General features: G+C 38.3%; 1 protein-coding gene across 2 annotated transcripts in view; it reads right to left on the reverse strand.

Moving 5' to 3' along the window:
* Nucleotides 1-25,458, reverse strand: part of DOCK1 (dedicator of cytokinesis 1) — a 321,007-nt gene that overhangs the window by 115,202 nt on the left and 180,347 nt on the right. For both annotated transcript variants that reach the window (XM_068951448.1, XM_068951446.1), the window contains exons 28-29: nt 21,946-22,047; nt 14,114-14,208 (exon numbers count right to left, since the gene is read on the reverse strand). In XM_068951448.1, coding sequence (XP_068807549.1) covers nt 14,114-14,208; nt 21,946-22,047 — 197 coding nt within the window. The remainder of the gene's footprint in view (nt 1-14,113; nt 14,209-21,945; nt 22,048-25,458) is intronic.

Here is a 25,458-nt window from a genome sequence, read left to right on the forward strand (position 1 = left end):
TTTAGACAGATCTATGCCTGCTAAGCGCTACGAGACCGACAAGCTGACTTTTCAGCCCTCCTACTCAGTGATATAAACCTTCATAATGGTGATAGCCAATGATCTGGTACTTTTTTCCCCTCTAAATATACTTTAAACACATCTTGTCCTGCAGTAACACATGGTCATACAATTTTAAGTCAGAGCATGAAGAGTTTTCCTCTTTTTAACTCCGATTACTACACTGGCAGTGCTTTCCTGATGCTTGAGCTGTAGCTTCTGATCCTAGGATTTAATATCCCTATAAAAGGCCTCATTGTCTTTTATACATAGAGGATGCTTCTCTCAGAAGCCAAAGTGCTACTTAATTGCCAGTCATCTAAAAAGACAAAAATCCAGAAAAGGACATTGTCATCAAGTTGAACAGCAAATAAAGATTTTGGCACATTTTACCAAAATTATATTAAATTCCTAACTATTCCTGTGAATTATTAAAAATTCATGCATAAACAGCAAAATGCTAGCTCATAATACATAAACTACTGTTATTTAATCAAGCTGCTACTCCTACCACGTTCGTTTAATATTACCACAAACACATGGCAGAAAAATTTTGCAGTAAAAAAAGAGGAATTTGAAATAATACAGTAAAATTATCATCAATATTCTCATCTTACTTTTATTCTTGTACAAGTCTGTTCTCCTTCAAATGGAAGGAGAAGGAAATTGGAAGCAGAAGGAAATTCAATTTAAATTGTTATTCATTTTCCCCTCGGCCAAGTAGGAATTTTATAGTGAGGAAAACCTCAAACGAAGGCTATTAAGAGGTTTGTTATCCACCGAGGTTAAAATTAATCTATCAGGCTTCAAGTAGCAATCACTTAAACGTGATAGTTATATAAAATATAAACTAAACAAACGGGTAAGACAATTCAGACTGTTTGAGTCAAAATTCTTTGGCTCTCACTAAAGCACCCGAGCGGTCTGCTCTTGTAGGAAGAGATGTACTGAAACATGCGATGGCCAGTGCTCCCTGAGCCATACTACTATTATTTTTCAGGCAAGTTTGACAACCTACTGGGGATAGCAAGGGGTAATTTTTGCCTCCTTTCACCTCTAAAGCAACTCTTACAGCTCTGCAAGGTAAGAAAGTAGGCTCTGGGGTAAATGAAGACTTTGGCAAGAGACATAGGAGTCACAAGGGCTGGCCACTTCTGACAATCTATCTTTGGCAATGCAACAGACTGCAAGTGCTATGAGATATCGTATAGCTTGGCTAAATGCAATCAGCGAGCATCTAAGTGCGCAGCAACCTGTGAAGCTTCCAGATGTCTGTTCTGTCCTTTGTCACAGACAAACTTGTCTGGACCAACAAAAAGCGGCTCAAAACCTTGTTCCTTCCATTCGGGCGAAATTTTTTCAGCTTGATATTTCCGAAAGAAGATATAGCTCAGCCCGGAAGCCCGTATAAACTTGATTTACAGGTTTTCCAGTTGCCATTTTCTGGCAAGAGAAATCATATTAGATTGTTGAAAGGACACTGCAGAAGGACACTTCTGTATGCAGTACCACTTCCAAAAGGCATATCCCAAGCAAAACAAACAGATAAAAAAATAACTTTAACAGCTCTGAAACTCTGATAAGCTGATGTATTCCTTACACCTAGACCTACACAACCAAACTCGCTGATTTAGTATGTGAAGGATGAAGTTCTCCGAGAGCCTACTGATTTTTCTTGTCCATAACTGTTTGAGGCATAAAACAGGCTTAAAGCCTCCTGACTTCTAGAGCCATCGTCACAATAAGTGTTTCTTGCATTTCTTGAGTGATTGTTCTTGAGATCGGTGTGCACAACTTTTACTTCGGTGTCACAAAAAGGTGATTGATGGAAAGGAGCCAGAAAGAATAGCCGGGTAATGTTAAGGACTCTGATTTGGCTATGGAAAATATATCATCAGGAATCAACATGCTAAAATATTTCCTGTAATGTTTATTCATGCACACGGAGAGGGACACGTATGCAACTACATTTTCCTTTGTAACATTAAAACCTTCTTTCAAAAGGAAACCCTGTCTCACCAGGAAGCGAGTGCAAAGGGTTTTCCTTGATATCAGTGGTGATTTTGCTTCGTAACTTGGCAAGGGAAGGATATTGGAGCACACCTCCAGCACAGCATCAATACTCTGACATTCAGATTTTTTTTTTCTTAAAGTAAGCTTCTTATTGGAGACCCTCAGATTACTAAACACTCCCTCTTAGCTGAAAAATCAACAAGCTTGGATTTTTATTTGTTTGTTTGGAAGAAGAAAGGAAGCAAATGGGGTACGAGTTTGTGAGGGTTTTTTTTTTTTTTTTAAGGAAACACAAGGAGAAAACTGCAGTGCAGTGCAATTGATTTTACAGGAAAAGTAAGCAAAACACTTCCTAAAATAAGACTGATCAGCTAAAAGCCAATCTTCTCTCCCACTCCTACTGCTTTCATTTTCAAGTGTGGAAAATAATGAAGTCACTAATTCATGGCCAAAGGCAGGGAATACACAGTCCAGTTTCAAAAACTGCAGAAATCTTTCTTACAGAATAACAGCTCAGAGAAGCATGTAAGCCTGAACGTCCATCTAGAATATATCAACAAACACTTGGCATTACTTCTGAAGACCAAAAAGTTGTATTTTTAATACTAGAAGAGAAAAAGATTAACAAAACTCTTAGTGTGAACAAGCAGCACATATATCACCTACCAGGTATTTTTTAAATGTGTAATAGTATTATTTCAAATGAAGCCGTCACGGAAAAATAACAATTTTAAGTGAAAATTGTTACACCATCAGTTTTAAAAATAGGTATCACATGACACTAGCTTTTACTGTTAGTAAAAATTGAGAACTGCTAACATTTTTTGATTTAACACTTTCCGCTTCATTTAATTACCTACTTCATGCTCTTGCTTTTATAAGGAACAAGGATCCACATATTTTTGTTCGTGCCACATATATTGTGCCAGAAAAACAACAAACACAAAAGAGACACTTCATATTTTGATATGTGATGTTGACATTATTTCATACCATTGTTTAAATATGCAGAACTTATTCATTCAGGTAATTCAACCTCGAGCACAGCCTGCTTGCCAAGGCACCAGAATTTAAATTAGTAAATGGAACAGCATGTTCTGGTGGTATACGCGTCCTTGTGCATCTATTGTGTATATGTATATATATATGTGTGTGTGTGTGTGTGTGCATATATATATGTCTGTATATATCTCTCAAAGCCTTTTGGAATATACGATATCTCAACTTTCAACATAATACATATATAAATTATGAATCTTTTCTTATACAGAATAGTTTCAGGTAGTACCTTTTCCCTTTAGGATTCTTCTAACTACCAAAATTAGTATCATTAAAGCTAGACCTAAATATAAGCACCAGCAGAAGTGTCTGCTAAGCAGCGTGGCTCAGGCCGATCTTGGGGACCGCCTCCGCATCAGTGTGCGTGGCACTTCTGCCGCTCTACTGAGCGCAAGGACGCTCCATATGGCCAAGTGCTCCTCTACTTCTGGCGGGCTGCCACCGTAATGAACTGGGACGAAAGGGCTAGACGGCTCTCCAGCTCCAACCCCGCTTCCTTCAGAGAAGTGCATTCGTCCAGAAGTAACCGTCTGCCAGCACTGACCTGCCTTTACCTGATCCCAAGGACAGCAGGATAATTAGGACGTTCCTAAATGATCTTCGCACTCACAGCACCAAAGGACACCTTGGTAATTCTCTCAGTCTTGATTTTTGCCACATTTATGCTTAATCTCTCCTGTGAGAGCCTAAGTCATGTTGTACCACAATTATTCCACCTCAGAAGCAATAAGAAAAAAAACCACGAAATAAAATACAAATAATGGTTTTATAAACTCTGTTAAGATTACACAGAGCTTGCAAAGTCAAGTATACAAAAAGTAGGAAATATTGGAATTAAGGTTAGCCAGGCATGCACTATGAATAAGTCTTTACTTGCATGAACACAGCTCTTCTGCCTAATAGGCTTCGCTTGGTGCACAGGCTGCATGGAGCTCGCTTACTCACTGGATGGAGCTCTCCAGTGAGCCCTGGTTTTCTCCTCCTCCTGTTCCTTGCACAACTTGCATGCCTTTCCTGCTGCACCCCGTCAGGCCCCGCTCTTCAGATAGAATTGTTTTTCTCCAGAAATTTCTGTAGTGGCCGTAACTACTGTGCTTTCTAATTTTTAATCTCTTCATTTTCAGCACAGCACTCTGAGATGAACAGCTGGAATATGCTCATTTCATCAACGGAGAAATGAGGTCCAGGAGAAAAGCTTCTCTTAAAACTAGCTGCACAAAGGTAAGTGCAACTATTTTCCAGAGTAAAAATGGCATAGTATTTTATATCTTCAGATATAATTTAAGAGCAGAATTTTAAAATACTTCTGTTATTTGGAACAACCCAGTTTTCCACATGGGTAGCTTATATAAGCACTTACATAATTCACTAGTTTCTGAGGCAGGTCAGAAAAAGATTTCCAGTTTCAAGAATAGTTCTGTCTTTTCAAACTATTTCCCCCATTTTGCACTGGAAGAGTTGAGACATTTCTTAAAATGCAAACGGTAGAAAGAAACCGTGCCAGCAGAATAGCCCATTACTTGCGGGCCGCGCTTGGAAGGTGGGCAGTCGCTCAGAGGCTCTTCTGTCTGGCCCGAGCGGTACACAGAGAGGTGCAACCCCCAGAAACGTTAACACCAGCACCAGAACATCAGGGAGCTCACCTCGGACATTAGGCGGTTTTGTGCTCCCAGGTAGCCAGCACAATGACTTGAATTTTCCAAACACTTCGTATGAGCCTTCAGCTCTGAACTTGAAGGTGAATTCAACGTCTTCCAAAAGCGAAGGCTTCGTCTCTTCTTAGCCCAACAAGGAGAAATTTTGCAATGATTTTCAATGAGAACTTTTAGTTTAAAAAGCTGCCAATTTTAATAAAAACAGTATTAACAGTAAACCGCAGCTGAGCTCTCCTACCCCCAGCCTATCCATGCAGCCTCACTGCTAACTCACTGCACGAGGGCTTTTGTAGCTGCGCACCAGTCCTAGAGGCAATTTCCAGGAGTGCGTTAATGCATATATTTCCAGATTGCTTCTGTGACCCCGAAAACTGGAGTGGCTCCCAGTCTAACCTTGCCGTTGTAAACTAACCTAGCACCCTGCTCTTCGGCACCGGGGCACCACAAACCCGCTCTGCTGCAAAAGCTGCCACCTCCGCAAGGGGATTGCGAAGCAGCTAATGGCTAGCCCAGGTCACAGAAAGCAGGGCTTTCTCTCCCCAGGTTATTACTTGGAACAGCCACATACCAGGCCTCTGCGATCTAACTCGGATACCAGAAGAGACCAAAAGCACTTTCAGAACTAGAAAATACAGATTAAAAGTTAAATTAAGATAAATTTCGGTTTTTAAACAATACAGATTCAATACAGATTAAAAGTTAAATTTAGGTTTTAAACTTAAAATTAGAAAATTTAGAATTAGGAAATTTAAAATTAAAGGAACTCTTCTGCTAAAGTAACTATTTGATTTCATTGCTAAGGGTTTCTATTACTTATGACACAGTAACAGCACAAAGCAGATGTCAGTGTAAACAGCACAAAGCCAGAACAAATAAATATATGGAAGAAAGTATTAAGTATCCACTACTCAGTGGATATATTGTACTCTTTTTCAGCTGGACCATATGACAGACAAAACAGTATCATAAAAATCAAATTGATAAATACATTGCCTGGTATAACACACTCAAGAGCACAATTATCAGGCAGTATTTTAATGCCAATCCAAGTTTAAATTCTGGGAGGGAAAATAACATCTAAATCATTCTTTTCCATTCGAATTTAATTTTGCAACGCTTCATCAAATCTCGATTAATTTTTTTAAACAAGTGCATTGGCATGATGCATAGTCTAATAACCTCTCGTAGCCTTCTTTCAAAACGGTATACTAAGGGAGTTCTTAACATTGTATATATACAAGCTGGGAAAAAGCGTAAGTACCCAAAATAATTAGCTTTGTTTTATTAATATCTTGCTTAAAACTAAAGCAAAAGACACATCCACAACAAACTTTGGATGATGATCCCAGAAGCTGAAGAAGAAAAAATGACGCATTTGTGATGTAATCTTGCTTTTGTTTACTGTGACTGTTGAGCAAAGTTGCTACTTTCAGTTAATTGCATATAAATACTGTGTCCTATTTTTCTTTTAAAGAATCACTTTTCTGAACTGCTTATGAGAACGACAAACTGCGAGGTGCCTCTCGATTGCTCAGCACCAGTTCGCAGAATGAATATTCAAGAGTTGGTAAAATATATGAAGGGAGATGAGCAGCAGGACAAACTTTTGGTCTAGTAGCAACTCAACAGTGAAGCCATATATAATATCCTGTAAGTAAAAAACACAACAATAACAGGGGAAGCCCACTGGACTAAGCGTTCCTCTAACTTCATAAACCTCTCTACGCTTCTCATGTTTCGCAAGATGCATACACGATCCAAAATGTCTTGGAGGGATTAAACCTTCCACCAGTCTTAAAAGAGGATAAGCAGTCAATGAACAGGAGTTATTTCCAGTTCTCAACCTTAAGACTGCCTTGTTACTAAAAACTTTGCAAGGAGTAAAAACTTAACAAGGCCTTGAAAGAGATTTTTTTTAAAAAATGTTTTTTGAATTTAGCTCAAACTACCCCCCCCCCCTTTACATATGAATCTTCAGCTCAAGAAGATTAGCAGTTTGGATCCTTTTATCCATAAACTCGTTTCCCCCCTCCAACGGGAAGAGATGTCCTGCAACATGCAAGTCTTAAAAATTCTGTTCTTTAAAGTCACCATAATACTCATAAAATACCTTAGAAATATTTGCAGAAGGCATTAACTATTAGTGAACAATGAACGCAGGCATATTAGTCTAATGCTCCATACTGGTATTTTTGAAGCAACTACCAAAGAAAAATCATTCTTTTCCCAGAAAAACTAAATACACGGTCTCCCTCCTGCTTTAGGATGAGCTACAACACCTACAGCCTTCACCTGATAATATAGCGATGGCATGGTACAGAGATCTGCGCTCCCAGGAGGAGAGCAAAACTCCTACAGACTTCAGGGACCAAAACATAGGTTTGTCAAGGGAAGGATAATAATAAAACACAAAAGGAAGTTCGCCCTTCTGCACGTTTACAAAAAACCAAACACCTGTCTACAAACACATGATATCCATAATTTAGAATCCATATATGGATTAAATCAGTAACTATTTTACTATGTGCAATTATCATTCCACCTCTAGGCCCCAGAAACAATAAATCATGAAACAAAGTAGATAACGGAGGAGCACTCAGAAAAGTAACAGTGTTTCTTGCGGGGGACGGAGGGAGCTTAGTCACTTCATCCCTCTATCCACAACACGGGCCCGTCCAGCTTCAGCAGCATGAGAGGCTGCTGGAAGTGGTCACAGAGAAGAGAAATCAGAGCAAACCAGATCCATTAGATCTAGCAGACTGCCAGAACAACAACTGTTCTTACAGTCTCTTAAATTATCAATATGAGACCTATGATAAGCATAACACCTCCAAATAACCTGTGCTATGGAGGACGTTTTATTTCTTCTCACTCTGGGAGCCCACCAGCTGAAAATAGCACCTCCCTTGAAGGAAACTCAGCCTTTTGAATAAAATAAAAAAAAAAATTGTGTTGGTTTTAAATACAGCCAAGTTCATTCAATTCACTTCCAAGTCCAGTTAATATGACAGGTACAATACTAAACCAAAAGTCCTGCAAGGCCTTTACTGAAAAGGTCAGTGCATTATACAACCAGCTTCTACGGGCAACAGAAACTCCCCTCCATGTACAGGAGCACAGACCTGCAGGTATCTTCATCTCACGTATCAATGTGCACTTGTCTGCTTTAATTAAAAATGAAGACAGAAGTTTTGAGTACAAAAGCTAATTTTGAAAACTGAATCCTAAGAAATTTGCATGATTTGAAAATTCTACCCTTAGTCTATACACTGTAAATAGTTTTTCCAGTACAGAGAAATATGCGACACGAAAGAAGAACAGAACTGCTCACATCTGAAGTCTTTGCTCGTTCCCCTCCGAAACGAAATTATTTTGTTTTTCTCAAGTTACCTGTCCAGCCTCTTAAGCTTTGCTATACAGGTAAGCACAAAATCCTAAAGAAAATGTAACAGTCAGGAAGAGCAATGTCTATTCCTTCTCTTCCAAAAGTTTTTCCACTGGTCACACTCCATTCCCTTCTTGAAACAATGTATCACTTCTCCTCCTAATATATAATTGTGTTTCAAACACATTTTTTAATCACACTATCCTATTTGGAAATGTGAAACAGTAACCATATTCCATAACAACACATGCTGACTAAATATTTTAAGGATCAGTGCCTCAGTTATAAATGCAAGCTTTCAAGTCACATCTACTAATCATCTCTTTGAGCGTTGTGTTAATGCAGTCTGGGAAATGAAGTAATGATTTCAAAGTTTTTTTGTGCTCTCTCCCTTCCACCTCTGATATTACTTGATAGTCTGTCAAATTGCATCGACTCCCCGTATTTTTTGCATTTTTCTATCCAAAATACTTGTCCTCCTTTTGGACTATTTTCTCCTGTTCTGAAAACCACTTATCCATTCATCAATAGTTTCGGATTGTACTTTTTTTTATGGTTATACTAAAAGATCTGGAAAACTGAGTGAAAAGGGACCAGAGTGATTCCTCATCAGATAGCTCTGAACACGAGCTGCTGCGCTTCCACCTAATTTGCGGCAACTAAACTGGTCTACTGCGTAAATATGAAGAGCTTAGTTTGCGTCACTTAGTAAAAATAATGAGCGTGTGTATTTGTACGTACCTCTATAGAATATAGCAGATTAAGGCAATTTAGCAAAAATTTAATCATTTTAAAAGTAATTTTATTTTGGCTTCGGGTTATTTGTCAGAATAACTCTCACACAATTTAAGCGCGTACTACATTTTAAGCTTTACAGTTGAGCAAAACTTTCTGCAGGCCATAACCATTCCAGGGTCTTCCCCCATCGATAGCCACGTACATAGCTGAAGTTACTGCCGAGAGGAGATTACAGATTTGACAGGTACTGCTATGACAACCATGGAGCAGTACAGCCTACATTTCCCTGAAAGCTCCAAAAATAAGCACGTACAATCCATACCAGTAACAGGAAGAAAGATCCACGGTTAGCAGACACGCCACCCACATGAGAAGAGGTAATGGTCTCCAGATCACCCCACCGATGCAATATATGTTTCCTCCGGAAAACATATGTAGGCCCAAGAAACCTCATTCTCACCATGAAGCATCTTACCCTCTTTTCTTCTGCACAGAGACTTTCAGCAGAGAAATAACCCAGGTGTTTTATGTAAATGTGGACATGAGTTGCAAGAAATAGGAAAGAAAACATCAAATCCTTTCTTCATAGGCAACCAACCATTGGAATGGCTGCAGACGAAAGTATGAGTTACAAATTAAAATATCGTAAGGTCTACAAAGAGAATCGATACCTTTTCTCAAATGCAAACAGTGAAGCTAAAGGTTAAATGATTTTAATTTACAAAAGTATAAAGCAGTTCAGCTGATGTTTTGCCTGATTTGTTTAAGATGAAACTAAGCTCAAGTTGTCTGCTTGCAACAGAAGTTAACAATTCCTAAAGCAGCCTCTTGGTTTAGAAGAAAAAGTAAACTTTACAAAATCCCTGGCAATTCTTCAGCAAATGAGCTTTTTACAACTCCTTTTATAGTTAAAAAAGAAAATGGAGTATATTTTTTGTAAGAGATCACTGGAATGAAGCATTTGTCCCCAAAGCGCTCCTACAGCCACTCAACGTAACTGTCAGTGATATGAAATAGCGTGGGGGCTGAAGATCAGGCCTGAATTTCGTTCTCAAGTACCTGGTAGATAGCCATAAAGCAACTATCACCGTAGCTGTCAACATGGCCCATAAAACACTTCCTTTTCATCTGGTGACAGCCTTCACTTTGATAGAAATAACTCTTCCTGAAATATGAAAACATATAAACCCTACTGTAAATGAAATTTACTGCCCAAGTGCCCCAAAAGAGAATTATTAACAATTTCCAACAGTAATATTGAAAACTGTAAGAAGCATTTTTTTTCAAAGTTACCTTAACTCATTTTTAGGAATTGTAATTGTGAATGCAGCTAGCAACCACTTGCTAACAGTTTACTGTATTTAAAACACTTGTTGAAAAAGAAAACCAAGAGGCGAAAAGCTAGGTAAATTTAAATTAGACATAATGCTAAAGCTTAGGAAAACACAGAGATATAGTGCTGAGTGCCAGGTAGCCACCGAACACAGGGAAAAAGCACAGGATTCGTTCTCCAGATCTCCGTTTGGGCGCGCGGCTCCGTTTCCGCGGACGCGCATCTTTGCAGAACTGAAGTTTCAGATTAAGCAAACTCTTCTTCTATCTGCAACTGCAAAGCTCACGTCCCACCGTTAGCTCCCAATCCCCCAGCTCGTACGCACAGAACGACGGGGCTCACGCAATCTCAAGAGATCATTTAGTCCCTTTCCTTAAACTACAATCAGCACCTTACCAGATGCTTGTCTGACCGATTTTAAACACCTCTGCTGCTGGAGACTTTGCAACTGCCCCAATCAACCCAATCCAGCATTCATGGCTAGTAGATTTGCCCCAGCATCTCACTTGTGTGTTTCTTGCTGCAGTTTAAGACCCGTGTTTCTTTCCCCATACAACATGGCTAGGAGGAGAAGACTGCTCCTGTGTGCTTCACTGCAGAATTTTATGCATCTGAAGACCAATTCCTCTCTTTCTTTAGAGAAGCAATGGCCATTTCCACTCAATATATGTGCAGAGTCTTAACAATTAAATACTATTTGAATATTCTTTTCAACCATCACCTCTAAAAGAGCTCAGCTGGGACTAGCCAGCTGGGCAGTCTGCCTTTGGGTTGAAGCTCTTCTCTTAGAAGAACCTGACCAAGCCAGACCGTGCTACGCTCCCTCCGTTACTCACTTCTATCATCCTGTCATCAGGTTTTCATTCCCTCTCCGTTGCTTGGATATTGCTGCTTACCGTAAAACAGCAGCTCATTTGGACCTCAGTTTGACAGTGAAAGGAAAAGCCATTTTGTCAGCTTGGCTATTCTTTTCTTTTTCTCCGCTGACATCTTATGTTACAGAGCACCTAATGAAGCTATCCTGCGACTACCATGTCTTGCCAGGTCCGATCAGCAGTCACCAAACAAATGCCATCTTGAGCCCACTGGGAGCAAACCAACAGATTACAGAGTCTCGCATGAAATCAGTAACATTCTCCATCTTTGACGGCAGATTAACAAATTGCTTCGCTACAACAACTGATGCTCTTTTAAGTAATTCATACAGGCTTAAATTAGAGAAGTCTGTAAATGGAATAGTAAGTGACATACATCCTAGCGCAAAAAAGTAACAATTATTTCCGTGAATATGAAGGGGTCTGTGTTCATTTCGGCATGATAGGTGGCAACGCAGTTCGGTTATCTGTGTTACTTAAACAAATGCAGGCTGAGCACAGGGATCCTACCAGTAAAGTAAGGCTGAAAGCAGTATATTTCTAACTAAACATGTATTTGTGAATATTCCCTATAAATGCACTCATTCACACTTTTCTCCATTTCCCTCCTCCCCTCTTATTTACAACTCTAGCCCAGCCAGAGTATTTTAACCCTCTGTTAGCTACCTGGAAGCTCATCGTCCCGCGGAGGGAAGCTGTCCAGGCTCTCTCTGCAGCAAAGGGGAAGAGGTCCCTTCTGGGATGCCATTTCCCTTGCAGCTGGAAAAACTACCGCCAGCTGCTCGGAGGGGCTCTCTCCACTGCATGCAGAGCAGGCTGAGAGGGGTCTAATTGCTAAACAGTTAAAATTAGATGAACAGATTTTTTTCCCTTTGTCTCAAACTACCATACATATCCCATTTAGTGAAACAAATGGACTCACAGTCTGCACACAGTTAAAAATTAGTTCACTTAAAAAATTGGCTCATATTTTTCATCTCACAACAATACTCAATCTGCAGAAATAAATATTTTGCAAGAGCGACACAAAATGGCATACTCGGATATTTCTATGGAGACGAGGCACTACTTTTAGCAGATGGAACTTGTCCTTAAATATTTCCTAGTTTCGTTTAATGAAAGCTAAAGGCTGAAAATAAATGGACTAGAAAGAAAAAAATATTTTAAAATGTTGTTTTCTGTTTTTGGAAACCACATTAATTTCAACAGGAAAAAATAAAAAGCACTCTAATCAATTCAGAAGCTTTTAAGACCAGAGCTGGTGTAATGAAAATTAACTTGTAAATTAGAGATGAACACACCTCCCGTTAGGAGCACCTTGGATATTCCTCAACACCAAAAAGACCTGAAAAACACTACAGTTTTCAGCTTTAAATACTATCCAAAAAATCTATGGGTACTGAAGTTATTCCATAGGAGTCAAAGGTTTTAACAGTACATCCTGATTCTGTTCTTTGCAGGACTCAAAACGTTCAGCCCAGGAAAAAGACAAGGCAATACCTGTAAGGAGCAGAAAATCAAAACCCATATCCTAACTGATGACCTCTGCATCACATTTTGTAATACTCCAAATCTGCAGAATGAGAAACTGCATAAGAAGCACCCTTTGCGTTTTAAAAGAGGAAATAAAAAAAAAAAGAGGAGCAGGAGGGGAAGCCACTTTACACTTTTGCTCTTACATTTCTATGACCAGTGCCACAATTAGATAGCAATCAAAGTCAAGATCCCATCGAAATGAACATTGAGAATTTATCTGGCAATACCACGAAGACAATATGAGGCATACTCATCTCCAGTAGATCTGGGGGAAGAACCGCTGTAAGATTCTTCGCCTCACAGTCATTGCTGGGTGATTGGTTAATCAACATTAATAGCATCCAAACAGAGACCTTCCCACTCATATTTCAATCTTCTGAAAAATTCAGTAAAGTACAGAAGTATTCTCCTTTAGAAAGGATGCCAGATAACATACGCTGTGAGGGTTTCCAAAGCATCTGCAACAAAACTCTCAAGGTGGTTGGTGCTCTTGAACAAGAGCCACTTTCAAAAATTCAAAAAAGAAACCCTATGGGCTTTAGATCTTCCTCATCAACTAATCTCAAAGGGCTTTTTATTTAAAACAGCAGGTGCTTTTCAAGCTACAACCACACGGAAGGGAGCACGCACAAGCAACCTGTATAATTCAACGGTGGCTGAATCTACTAACTCACATTTCTTACGAATGGATTTTATTAGATGGTTAGGACAACTTCGGAAGTCAAGACTCAAGTTATAGTGGATTTTATAATAAAAGTAGAAACTGTAATACCAGATTTTATATAGGTAAACATTGACAACTTTATAGCCACGGTAGCTAGCAGTAAGCACATAAGAGATTTCTCCAGGCAAGTAGTAAATACAGTGTTTTTTCCTTACACTTTCATTATAGCACACATAAACGTGCCTGACAGATTTAGCAAACGTCACAAATATTACACGAAGTCATATTAAATAACGACAAAGCTGCAATTATCGAGCAAAAAACCAGGCATTAGAAATATGCACGGCCTGTCACTTCACCGTCAGGCTGATGGAACCTGGTTTTAAAATACATGCCCTTTCAATTCTTTCTTGTTAATACCACTGAAATTATACGTAGAACTCCACATCAGCATATGACAGCCACTAGTATCTAAGGTCATGTATCAAACACATGATTTATCTCAAAAGAAATACATTCATTAAAATAATACATGTATAGATCCCTACTGCATCTGCAGTTAAAAACCAAAATTTTGGTTTTCTGAATGACGGCACCCTTAATTTGTGGTGTGCTCTAAAAGCCCCAAAACAATCCCCTAAAACACTCCACTGCAATCTCCAAAGCCAAGTTTTAAATATCTGAATCACAGAAGAAGAAGAAAAAAAACCCTAGCTGCCGCATTGTGTTTTACTGTTTCTAAGCAACACTGTTGTTTCAGATCAAACATGAAACAGCCATCTCAGTAAGCTTCAGTGATTTTTCCTCTGTACTTACTTATTCTGCATCATGTTCATTATAACCCAGTCGAAGGGATAGACATTCTTCCCAATGAGATTCTTGAACATGATGAACGTTTCCATCAGAAAATCCTAAAATAAGAGAAAATATTTGAATTAAAGTCACTCTTTTAGATCAAAAAACCCACAGGATTAAGTAGTCTGCTATTAACGACTACATTCAAGAGGCATCTATTGTTCTGCTTAATAAAAAGCCATTATTCATATACAACATATGTAAATTCAGTGAACTCACATTTATACACAATGTATAGAAATTCCACAATTATTTTATTTAAACTTTTCAGAAATAGTAATAATAGTAAATCTACATTGTAAACAACCCGCTGTATTAACTCCGAAACAAGCAGTGGATTTCCAACTTATCAAAGAAGGTTTTGCTGAAAAACATTTTCTTTAAGAACCACAGGGCTGCGGACCAAGTCTCACAGGCCCTTTTGTGCGTACAGCGTACCGCACTACACGTAGATCAACACGTGTCTAGCACAGGTTGGACCTTTTTGAAGGTAAAAGCTGTTAAACCCAAGGATAAGATGTTAATTTAATCTTGCAGTTACACCAAAAATATGCACTGGGGTCAGCTGGTGAGAGTTTCCGTCTCACGAATGCCCTCCCCCAAGATTTCCCTTCCCTGAAATCAAGATGACGTATTTTTCTAAAGATATGCTCTAGCTCAGAAAGGCATTCAGGTTAAGTCCTGTGGCCCACAGTATGCAGGACCGTGGTTAGATGATGCGAACAGTTCTCTGCTGGCCACCACGAGTCTACAAGAGACTTTCTCCCCAAGGGGAGCAGCAGCAATTGCTTCTGCATGTGAAAACCTGTCCCAGAACAAAGTTAATTTAGCAGCATAAACCATTTTATTTTTGCACAGATAAAAACAAACATCACTTTGGAACAGAAACCTCATGCACTTTACAATGTAAATCATCCCATACAATCTGGGAATCTATAATTACTATCTAACATTTTAAGTAATATCAAAAGCTCAGAAAAAAACAGAGCCAGAAAGAATATATTGCAAAAAGTCCTTGATCCACTGCACATAGGAATAAAAACTTTTATTCTTGCCCAAGGTTAGAATACTTTTTCTTTTGCTATAGCTTCTCAGTAACCGTATTTATATCCTCTATCTTTAAAATGTCAAATTTCCATTAAAAAACACAAAATATTATATTCACTGGACTTGTAACAAAGGCTGTTTTTTACATAACCTTTCCGTGAAAAACAAATATGAAGTTACCGCTCTCATAAGTATTCCTTCATACATGAGAGCTAGCATTTTTGTTGGATTTTCTCTCTTGATTCCTTGGTCTTCTACAATGTTTTTCCTGGCTCCTACATTCATAGTTGGTGCGAACGAGGGAGCAGCACAGAACCTGAGGACGCAATACAGAGGTTCCGAAGAAACGTCTATTTCTAGGACATTCAGTTTTCCCTTTTAATGCCATAAATGATGCTTTCAGCCTCCATCTCCATGAACTCGAGGAGAGTCCAAAGCCGGCACAGGAGAGGCCGGGAGAGGTGGGAGCTGACCAGGTGGACGGCTGGCAAACACCCTTCACTTCTTTAATCTGCCGATTCCTCTGGAAGCGCAGTCACAACAGAGCCAGAGAGGTGCAACAAAGCACCAGCAGCCACAAAGGATACATTTTTAAAGAAAATCTACTACATTAGTAAATTATCACACATCACACCAGCACATTTTTTACCAAAATCACTCCCAGTAGCACATCATCAAAAAAGACGTTTTGACATGAAAAGGATTGAGAAAAATTCAGAACTTCCGGTGGTTAATGAGATGTTACTGTTGCATAAGGCAACGTTCATTCTAGACACATCCCTCACTAGCTCAGTAAAACATATTTTCACTTAAGAGATCAAGCTGCATACCTTACTGTTAATTTTCACACATTTTGGTGAAAGAGTTACAGAATTTCAAAAATTAGGTTGCATATTTTGCTGACTGAGCACTGCAAAGTATTTATTTCATTCGACTACGTGCTTTTTCTGTTGCAGGTACTTTCTTACTGATCCTGCTTCACAGCTCCATAATCAAGGCTTTAGTAGAAGTGGTGCCATGTGAAGGGTCACTGCCCATTCAAGAGGGTAGATTTGAGCTCACACAGGTTATTTTTCTCAATATTTTATGAATACAGAGGTATGTTTTCCTGATTTCTTGTAATAAATTCCACTATATACTTTATTTGTTGCGTCATAGGCTTCAGCTGTTGAGCCTCTGCACACTTTGCTGATCAAGCTGCACGCGACGGTGGCTGAATTTTCAATATACTTTGTTGATGACTTGCAATCTTTATTGACCCTGAAGGTTGTGCCACAGATGATTTGAGCTAGTTTGCTGATTCAACTATACATTTTAATCTACCGACACTTATATTTTAATAGTCTTATCTTCACCTAGTTTTTAAAAAAATAAACCAGTGCAATACCTAATCAAATTATTCATCAAAATAGAAAGCTTCAGATGCCTGCCTGCAATTTATGTATTTACAACATTGCTCTCTCTTCAATTTTATCCTTCTTATAGAAAAGAAACTGGCTTGTATGAGTTAACCTCCTATTATGAGCAAACCCCAGCTTTTTTGGGGGGGGTGGAGGTGGAATGAGGAGTTGCGAGTGAGTTCATGGTAGAGACTGTTCAGACATCAGATTTTCAGCACACCTAGCACATAAACTGCTCTAATCATTAAAAATGATTTTTAAAAGGTGTAGTAAAGGAGCAAGGCATGCAACTCCTGATCTCCCTTCAGCTACAAGTACAAATCCTATTTGAGATCCCAGGAAAGCAGAATTCCCAAATAGATGGGTCTCCTTCCACTACAGGAGGGAAGCAAAGTGACCCCAGCCTTGCACTTGGGTAGGCGGTAGCAGAGGAGGGTTAGACAATCCCTTCCCCCTCGGACTGCTCAACATCACATAGTGATACAGACACACCATCTATGTTTTTTTAATGACTATGATTTCAGTTTCAATAAATTCTCAAGCTTAATAAAAATAGCTTGCTAAAATATGTAGGAACTCAATAAGGAAAAAGCAAGCAACTCTTGCATCAGTGCATCCCCTAATCTACAGATCTCACATCATATCCCAGAGAGAAAAGCCTGCCTAAGCCATATAATCACCCACTCACATCAATAATCAGTCAAAGCTTGTCAACATTAACCAGCTTCTCATGCTACCACTAAAATCAAAGGTCATAGGAGCGCGTCATTTTAAGAGGGAAGAAAGATGGAGGTGCAGGAAAAAGTAATCTAAAAAGCTCTATGGAGCTTGCCCTTCTACATATCTCAGTGACTTCACAGCACTGTCCTGAACGCCTTTAGGAGGAATACCCACAAAATGTTTCACACGGAACAATATTAGCATAGCCTTTGCTGTCAACTAATGTTACACACCTAAATATAAAGTTTCCCAATAAGAAAAGGGGGCAGGAAGGAGCGAAACCCTTTTTCCCCAGAAATCATCTCACTGATTGGAAATAAGACATCCTCCTCTTTGACAGAATTTCCTTCATCTGAACAGTTTTTAAAATCGAACGTAAATAATATATTCCATAGGGAGATATAAAACTGATCTTGTTGCATCTCAGCTCATCTCTTCACAGATACTCAAGGCCAAAGACGATCACTATAATAATCTAAAACTGGCACCTACATAACACAGGCCATAAAGTTTCTTTTAGCATTTGCAACACCAGGCTTGTAACTTCTGGTTGAGCAAGAGTATGTGCGCTCATCAAAGCTGAGTTGTGAAAAATATCCAGTTTTGATTTAAAGGTTTCAGATATACAGAAGCAACCAGTTTCCACTTCAGCTCTTCCACTCACATTCTCACATTTCTTAAAAAAAAAAAAAAAAAAAAAGACTTTTCTATTTGAGTTAATCTAGTTTCACTTTTAAATCACTGTATCTTTATGCCTTTGTGATTAGATTAAAAACCTTGTAATCGCAGATGCAGATACTGCCTCCACAGGTAGAGACTTATGGGTTAGAATTAAATCACTTCTTAATCCAAGCTCTAAAGAGTGAGTGAGTCAAAGGGCACTGGCCGGAGAGTTAAAGAAATTGTCGGATTAAAGAGAAATGGAAAAGACATAAGTTAAAGAAATGAGGTTTTTCTCCACAAAAAGCATATAACATCAAGGGCTATATACATACAGAGCAGTGCAACAGCACTGCAGCACTGAAGATGGAAGGGAACCAAAAGTCCCAGGAGAGTAACAGAGGCAAAAAACCCAATACGTTAATTATTGAGTTATTATTTTCTATTATCTCCTAAATGATAATTCATTTAACTGTATTCACGGAAGAAAAAGTTTACCCACTGTAGTTTCCTTTTATCGTAGGATGCACAGTGTGTCACCACTACACCTCCACATCTTCATTTGTATTACTAATATTTTTATATTAAAGACACCATTATTTACCATTAACATATTACCCATGTAATATTTTACCAGATTAATAGGTACTTGAGCTCCCATTAACATACATTATGATTTAATCAACAACAGTATTAAAATATTTAAAAGGTACATTTTAGTTAAAGACATAGAAAGTATTACAGCAACTGACAAATAGAAAAGTTTGGATTAGCCTATCTGCTAACTACATGCCACAATTAAGTGGTGTAACTGTGGAAAACAAGTACTGGAAAAGTACATAGCTGAGGGAAAATAAGGTTTTAAGAGTATGGAATAATTTCAGCTACAAGAACCAAGAACATACACAACTGGAAGAAAATTCAGGGAAATCAAGACAAAAGAAAAAAGGTAATTCTCCATGCATCACAAAGCATTGTATAAGCATATTAATCAAATTCTTAAAACAATTAATTATAAATAGATCATTTACCAAATTTCAAATTCATAAATACTCCCTTTTTTCTATCAAGAAAGATCTGACCTATAGAACCAGCCATCAGACCAAATTTAGACAAAAAAGCATAAAGCTAGAGAAAACTTTTAATAAACTTTCTATTCCATCAGAATAATTGCAGGTGTCACAATGAATTTTTTCTTATCTGTTTTTTCACTATGTGTGTTGAGAGCAAACCGTTTTGCCTTTTTCCATACAAAACCCTATAACCAGTTTGCATTTTCCAGGTTATATGGTTTGGACCATTTTAAAATCCTGAAAATAGTTGGCTTGATTAACCCTAACAGTCATGTCTTTCCAATATGCTAAAATCATCATTTCCAGCACACTAGCTGCATTCACCTATACTCCTGAACATTTGATTATTACTGGAAAAAACAAATGAAGAGAACTACCCATTGGTATTAACAGAGCTGCTTCCAAGAAGCTGAAGCAGACTAACTGGGAAGAACGCTTTCTGTGCTGTCGATAGGAGTTATGTCTTTGCTCAGGCACTGGCAAGTTATGGAATCGCAGCAGAAAGGCCATGTAGTGTCCACACCTTTTGGAGAGTCCAAGAACGAAGATCCTTCTTCCTGAAAAATTCTGAGGTAAAGACCTCTCATCTTCATCCTTGGGAGCCATTTCTGGACATACCCTCACTGAAAGGCTTCTCTAACCTCTGGCCAAAGATGGGCTGTTTGTATCTTGCAGATCTGCCAACCGCTTGCCTGTGTTTTAGAGGTTGATCCCATAATCTGTGTTCAGTCTGCAGACCAAGGCCTCTGTATGCACTCTGTGCCTCCAGAGACCGAACCCACATCACTTGAGGTTAGCCCATGTCAACAGAGAAGGCAGAGGTATACCCAATGAGCGCTCGCTACAGAACATGGGAATGTAAGCCTACATCAGCCCACACGTCTATCAGGTTGGCTTTCTGAAGTCCGTCAAGAGCAGGTTAAGGAAGACCCAAGGACGACTATACAAAGTAAGCAGAGTAATATAAAATGATAGAGGGTAAGAAAACAGTGATGCTTCTCTCAACAGTCAGCTATTTGTGATTCAAGAACTTCTAAAGTCAAAAGAGTGTTTTTGTATTTAATCATTTTTGATGAAGTTCTCCATGTATAAATCTGTGCAGCTACTTTTTGAATCCACGTAAACTTTTAGCATCTGCAATACGTAGTACCAAAAAGTTCTAATATAACTATTGATTGTGTGAGAACCATTTAGTCATGCTTGTTCACAACCTATCACCTGAGAGCTATGTTTTGTTTTCCCTTTGTACTGACAAGAGACAATGAACAACTGTTCCTGATTCTTTCTCTCCACATCACTTAGGATTTTATAAGCTGTGATTTCCCCTGCACACAACCCTTTTTTAGGTTGAAGAGTCCCAGTTTTAGTTATGTTGTGGGATCTGTCCTAAAGGTTTCATCCCTGACCCTTCTCCCTACTTTCTTCATTTCACTACATCTTTTCTTAACCAAAGCTGGTTGCAGCAATTTAGATGCAAGGGAACCACTGATTTATAAAGTGGCATAACATTATTTTCTGTTTGTTCCTCTTTCCTAATAATTACAAACATCCAAGTTCCTTTTTGCCTTCTTTCATACACAAGCATAAAAATAGCTATTATAACCTAGGGTTAGATTGGATTCCTGAATGCCTGAAATCCCACCCTGGGTTCACCACTGTACATGTAAAGTGAGGGTTGTTTTTTTCCCCTGTATGAATCACTTTAGATATTCTACATATGGCATATCACTTGTCACTGTTTGCAGCCAGCAACCCTTCCAACCCTTTCAGCGTTGTGATGTCCCTGCCGCAGTTCTTCGCAGCTAGACTTTGTCTTCCTTGTCCTGAACCACCTCTACTGCCAGCTTTTCCTTAACACCTCTTCTTCTATTGCTGGCACGAGTATATTGAACAAGAAAGGCTCTAGCACCTATGTGAAACCTGGCAAAGAGCTCAAATCATTCCGAATATGAGCATAAATAAGAAGAAAATATAAAAAAAAAAAAACACTGAAAAGTCCAAACATAAAGTAAATACACAAACAAAAGACCATGGTTTTTGTTTTGTCGGGTTGGGAACTGGAAGTAGGAAGGATATCGAAATAAAGGCCATCTTGAAGATTAAAATACAGATGAAAGCTGCTTCAAACACCTAAGAAAATCCCTAGTTAGAGTCTGGGTAATGTAATAGAGCTGATCAGACTGCAGGTCAGCCGCTAATTGATGGATCTCAGCCAATGAGTTTGGTAGCTACTTTGCAGCACGCCCTTGCCATATGGCAATGATAGTTCCAGGTCATTACAGAGTTATCTCCTTAGCTATAAACGCTCTTCCATTATGCTCTAATTAAGTCATGTTGTAGGCTTAGTTAGGCTACTGAACGATTCTGAGGAGATGAATTTCAATTATTATTGCTTTCTTAACAACCAAGGGCATCTTTAAGGTTAAAATGTTTTGTAACAGTTTTAAGGCTAGTAGTTCTACAAGTAAAAGCTATTTAAACAAATGAAGAAAATCGAGACATCTGGAAGATTTAATAATAAAAGTTTCCTTCCTCAAGAAAGCTTTCTTTTATTTTTTCTTAAACAAAACAGAGTTTTAATAATAACTTGGCATTGCTATTTCCTAATACTTTCTTTTAATTCCCTTAAATGCGGTATCTCAGGGCTTGTTTTCAAATATTAAACAGTTCCAGAGATGAACTGCATTCCTATATAAAGCAGGAAGGGTAAGACTGCCCTTTGCAAATCCAGAAAATGCAAAAAGTAATAGTGTTTTAATAATTATTCGCATATTATATCACGTAATTTGAAATACATTTTGTTTACATTTCATAAGTGTAATTAACAAATAGTATGAGGAAAAAACCCACAAACTAGCATATGCTATCAACAGGTAAAACATGTTAAACTTACCACAACATCTGACCTCATCTTTCCAAAAGTCTTGATTAAATGAGCATAGTGATAGTCTTCCATTTGCCTTAAAATGGCAGTCATGCACGCAACAAAACTTCCCTATAAAATAAAATTATAAACAAATCAATGATTTAAGACAGGGCAACTTAATAGTTGTTATCAAAACACAATATCATTAGAGAACACTAAGTAAGGCAGCGGACAGAATCCTATCATTTAAATGGATATGCAAAATTCTGCTGAGAAAATAAAAAGCACATTTGAAAGCCTCGTTCTTGAAAAGTTTCTATTTACTGGTTTCATGGCTTTACCAGCCTCTTCACTGAAGATTGTGCATGATATTCTTCATATAAAAATTGCGCAGGCATTAAAGGCCTTGGAAGGTAATAAATATTATTGCCAAAAATGTAATACAATTTCAGTATTTGCATTTGGAAAGTCAATATTATGTTCAGGGAAGAAATGCCTTGAAAGCAATTAGAGGGTGTATCACGCTCAAACCCCACGATTAAATTTCACTGAGTGGTATGTTCAGATATGGTGATGCTTAGAAAAGAGCAAAGGAAAACCACTAACTGTCACAAAAATAGGATAGCAGTAATGAACATCTCTCTCTCTCAACCCATGAAAAAAAGAAAGAAATGACAAAAAGTAGTTTTAATCTTTCATTCTGGAACATGGAAACATCATAGTAAGTACCCAAAACCATATTATTTGAAAAAAACACTGCTATTGCTACTAGAAGTTCCAGAACAATAAATGGCAAATTCTACTTGTTCAGACCGCTTCTGAGACTATATGCTAAAAACACGTTGCCTGGTTACGGTAATACAGTCCACACCTCTCCTGATATTTAATGAAGAAAAGAATTGTTGGAAAAAATTAACAGAATTACTCAGAAAATAAATTTGGAATGTTTTTCGATTCCATATACAGTTAGATAAAATAGTAATTACCTATTTCTGTCTGGTTTTCATGCATAGCGTGACAGACCACACAGGAATTTCCTACACTTTCTAAGACAGCATGGAGTTTTTCTTGTTACATTTAAGATTTTTATTATTTGCAATTTAAGTATTTGTTGCCGTATCAGTCCAAGTAACTGAGACCAAACTCGAAACAACTTTAGATTTTCTGTGTGCATGATGAGCCACTTTCTTTACACTCTGATCCCCAAAATGCCACCAGATCAATCCCTTGACTCTGCTTCCCTGCTACGTAACGGAGTTTATATCTCAACTGACTTTGTTTGTGCGAGAGATTTATTTCTTCTACACTACGCTAACATACCTGGTGAGGGTTTTTCGGTATATGCCAACGGCACAAATACGAAAGGGAAAGGCCACCTCAGCTACTGCACCACGACATCAAAAGAACTTTAATATAGAGTACTGTAACACAGACAGAAGTAGTGGCTGTGTAAAAGCTAATGTTTACTATCAAGAAACATAAATAAGACCGGAAAATCTCCAGAAAAGAAGGAAAGGCAAAACGTTAATTGTCAAAACACTGTATAACAAGCTCTGTACATAAACGATACTGTAAAAAGGGCTTGCTCCTTTAAGAAAATACTCAGTAACCCACATTCAGTCCTATTTCCCCCAATGATGCTACTGATCAATCAAGGCGATGTTTCATGGCTGCAAAAGTTAGAATTTTTACTTTTTTAAATTGGCCACTTAAGACTAGATTTAAGGTATAATTCAGCCCATCATTTCACATAAGGACCTGCATATGGTTCAGAAATGCTCAGGAGAACAGAAGACAACCTTTGCTCTGCTCGTTGCACCTTTTAACAGATCATCATTTACTTAAATAATCTGCAAATTCCATTGTTTTTGCAAGCACAGAAATGTATACTTAACTTCCCTCACGTAAAAATGTCAACTGTACATTTGCAAATCCAGTCCTTTCCACTTAATCCGTCAGTAAACTTACAACTTCTGCTTTTTGCTAAGAAAGTAGTTTCTAAATCTAACAGGTTTGATCGCATTTCTATGTTTATCTAACTCCAGTTCATGAGTAATCTAAGTGAATGCATACAGCTGCAACACTCAGAAGATGCATTTCATACCTGAAGAAATTACTGTTAACCTCCTATATGGAAAAAAAAAAAAAGTGGAGCAACTGTTAAACTTTTAAATGCATTTAAAAATGTATTTTTTAGCTATAGTAACAGCTAGAGATGCAGAAAACATTCAGTGCAATTTCCTTCCCTCCTGTTTGTGACCCCCTTTCCTCTTCCACAGCTCACCACTGAAGATCCGTGTTTGCAAACATGAGCCCTCTCTTCATGTTCCAGCATCTCTAGCTCCTGCCAAGAGATCATAATCCTCCTTTTGTAGCAGCACACTAATTCACGGGGGAATTGCTATGACTGTCCTGATAAGCTAGGGAAAAAGATGAGTCACGGAAGAGAGAGATAATTACAGAAGAATATCTTATTAATTCGTATGGCGAGAGTTAGAAAGGACACATGAAAGTTTAATGCGTGAACGCTGAACATGCTGCTTCTGCACGGAAGTATGGAAAGGAAAACGTGACAGCTTTTTGGAAAACTGCAATGTTTGCTGGACAAAGAATACAGAAAAATAAACAAGCTTAGAATAACACAAATGAAACACGAATGTGAGAGATTCTTTAGCACATTTAAGTGTTAGTTTAAAAATAACAAACAAACAAAGCTACAGAAACTTGCTAGGAGCTGTAAAGGCAGCTCTGGCTGAGCACCAAAAGGGGAGCTTGGCAGAAAGTTTCAAGATCCTTCACAGGTTAATCAACATTTTTTTCCTGCATAAAATAATGAAATATTCTCATCTCAGTATCACCTTCACAATGAAACAATTTTTTTTTCTGTGATACAATATTGATCCCTGAAGCCTCCTCCATTGCATCATACACACGCAAGCACACGCACATGCCCGCTACAACAGTTGCCTACAGACCCCCCCGCCCCGGCTCAAAAGCGGTTAAGCCACCACTGGTTAGGAAAATCTGCTTAATATCAGGAAGACTGAACTACTCGTCATATGTTTACCTCTCATAATTTTCCTTGCATTTAGTGAGGAATCATTTGCAAAGAGCATGCTCTTCATCACAATGCTAACACAATTCTGCAATTGTTTATAAGCAATGTTTGTATAGTAGGTGCTTTTAGCATAGCCCATTAACGATGTAGTAATAGCTAACAACATTATTAAATTTTAATCCTAGGTTGATATTTAACGTGTAGTCGGATTCAGAGACCGTTGTCATCTTCTGTGGCATATCACTCCAAGCAACGCGCAGGAAAAAGTCCAATGCTCTAAAAAAAAATCAATTTCAATTTTACTGTAGGAGTAATCGCAAACCCACGTTCAGCAAATACTGCGAGGGCGACACAGGGGGCTCACTGTTGCCCTTTGCAATTAAGAGCTATTTATTCACTGAAATAGCGTCAAGGTTCACGCTGAAAGCTGTTTCCACGCTTCCTCGCTTGCAAAGCCTTGAAACAAATCCTGGAAATGAAGT

This window comes from Struthio camelus, chromosome 7 (assembly GCF_040807025.1).
Source record: "Struthio camelus isolate bStrCam1 chromosome 7, bStrCam1.hap1, whole genome shotgun sequence".
In the NCBI taxonomy this organism is placed as follows: domain Eukaryota; kingdom Metazoa; phylum Chordata; class Aves; order Struthioniformes; family Struthionidae; genus Struthio; species Struthio camelus.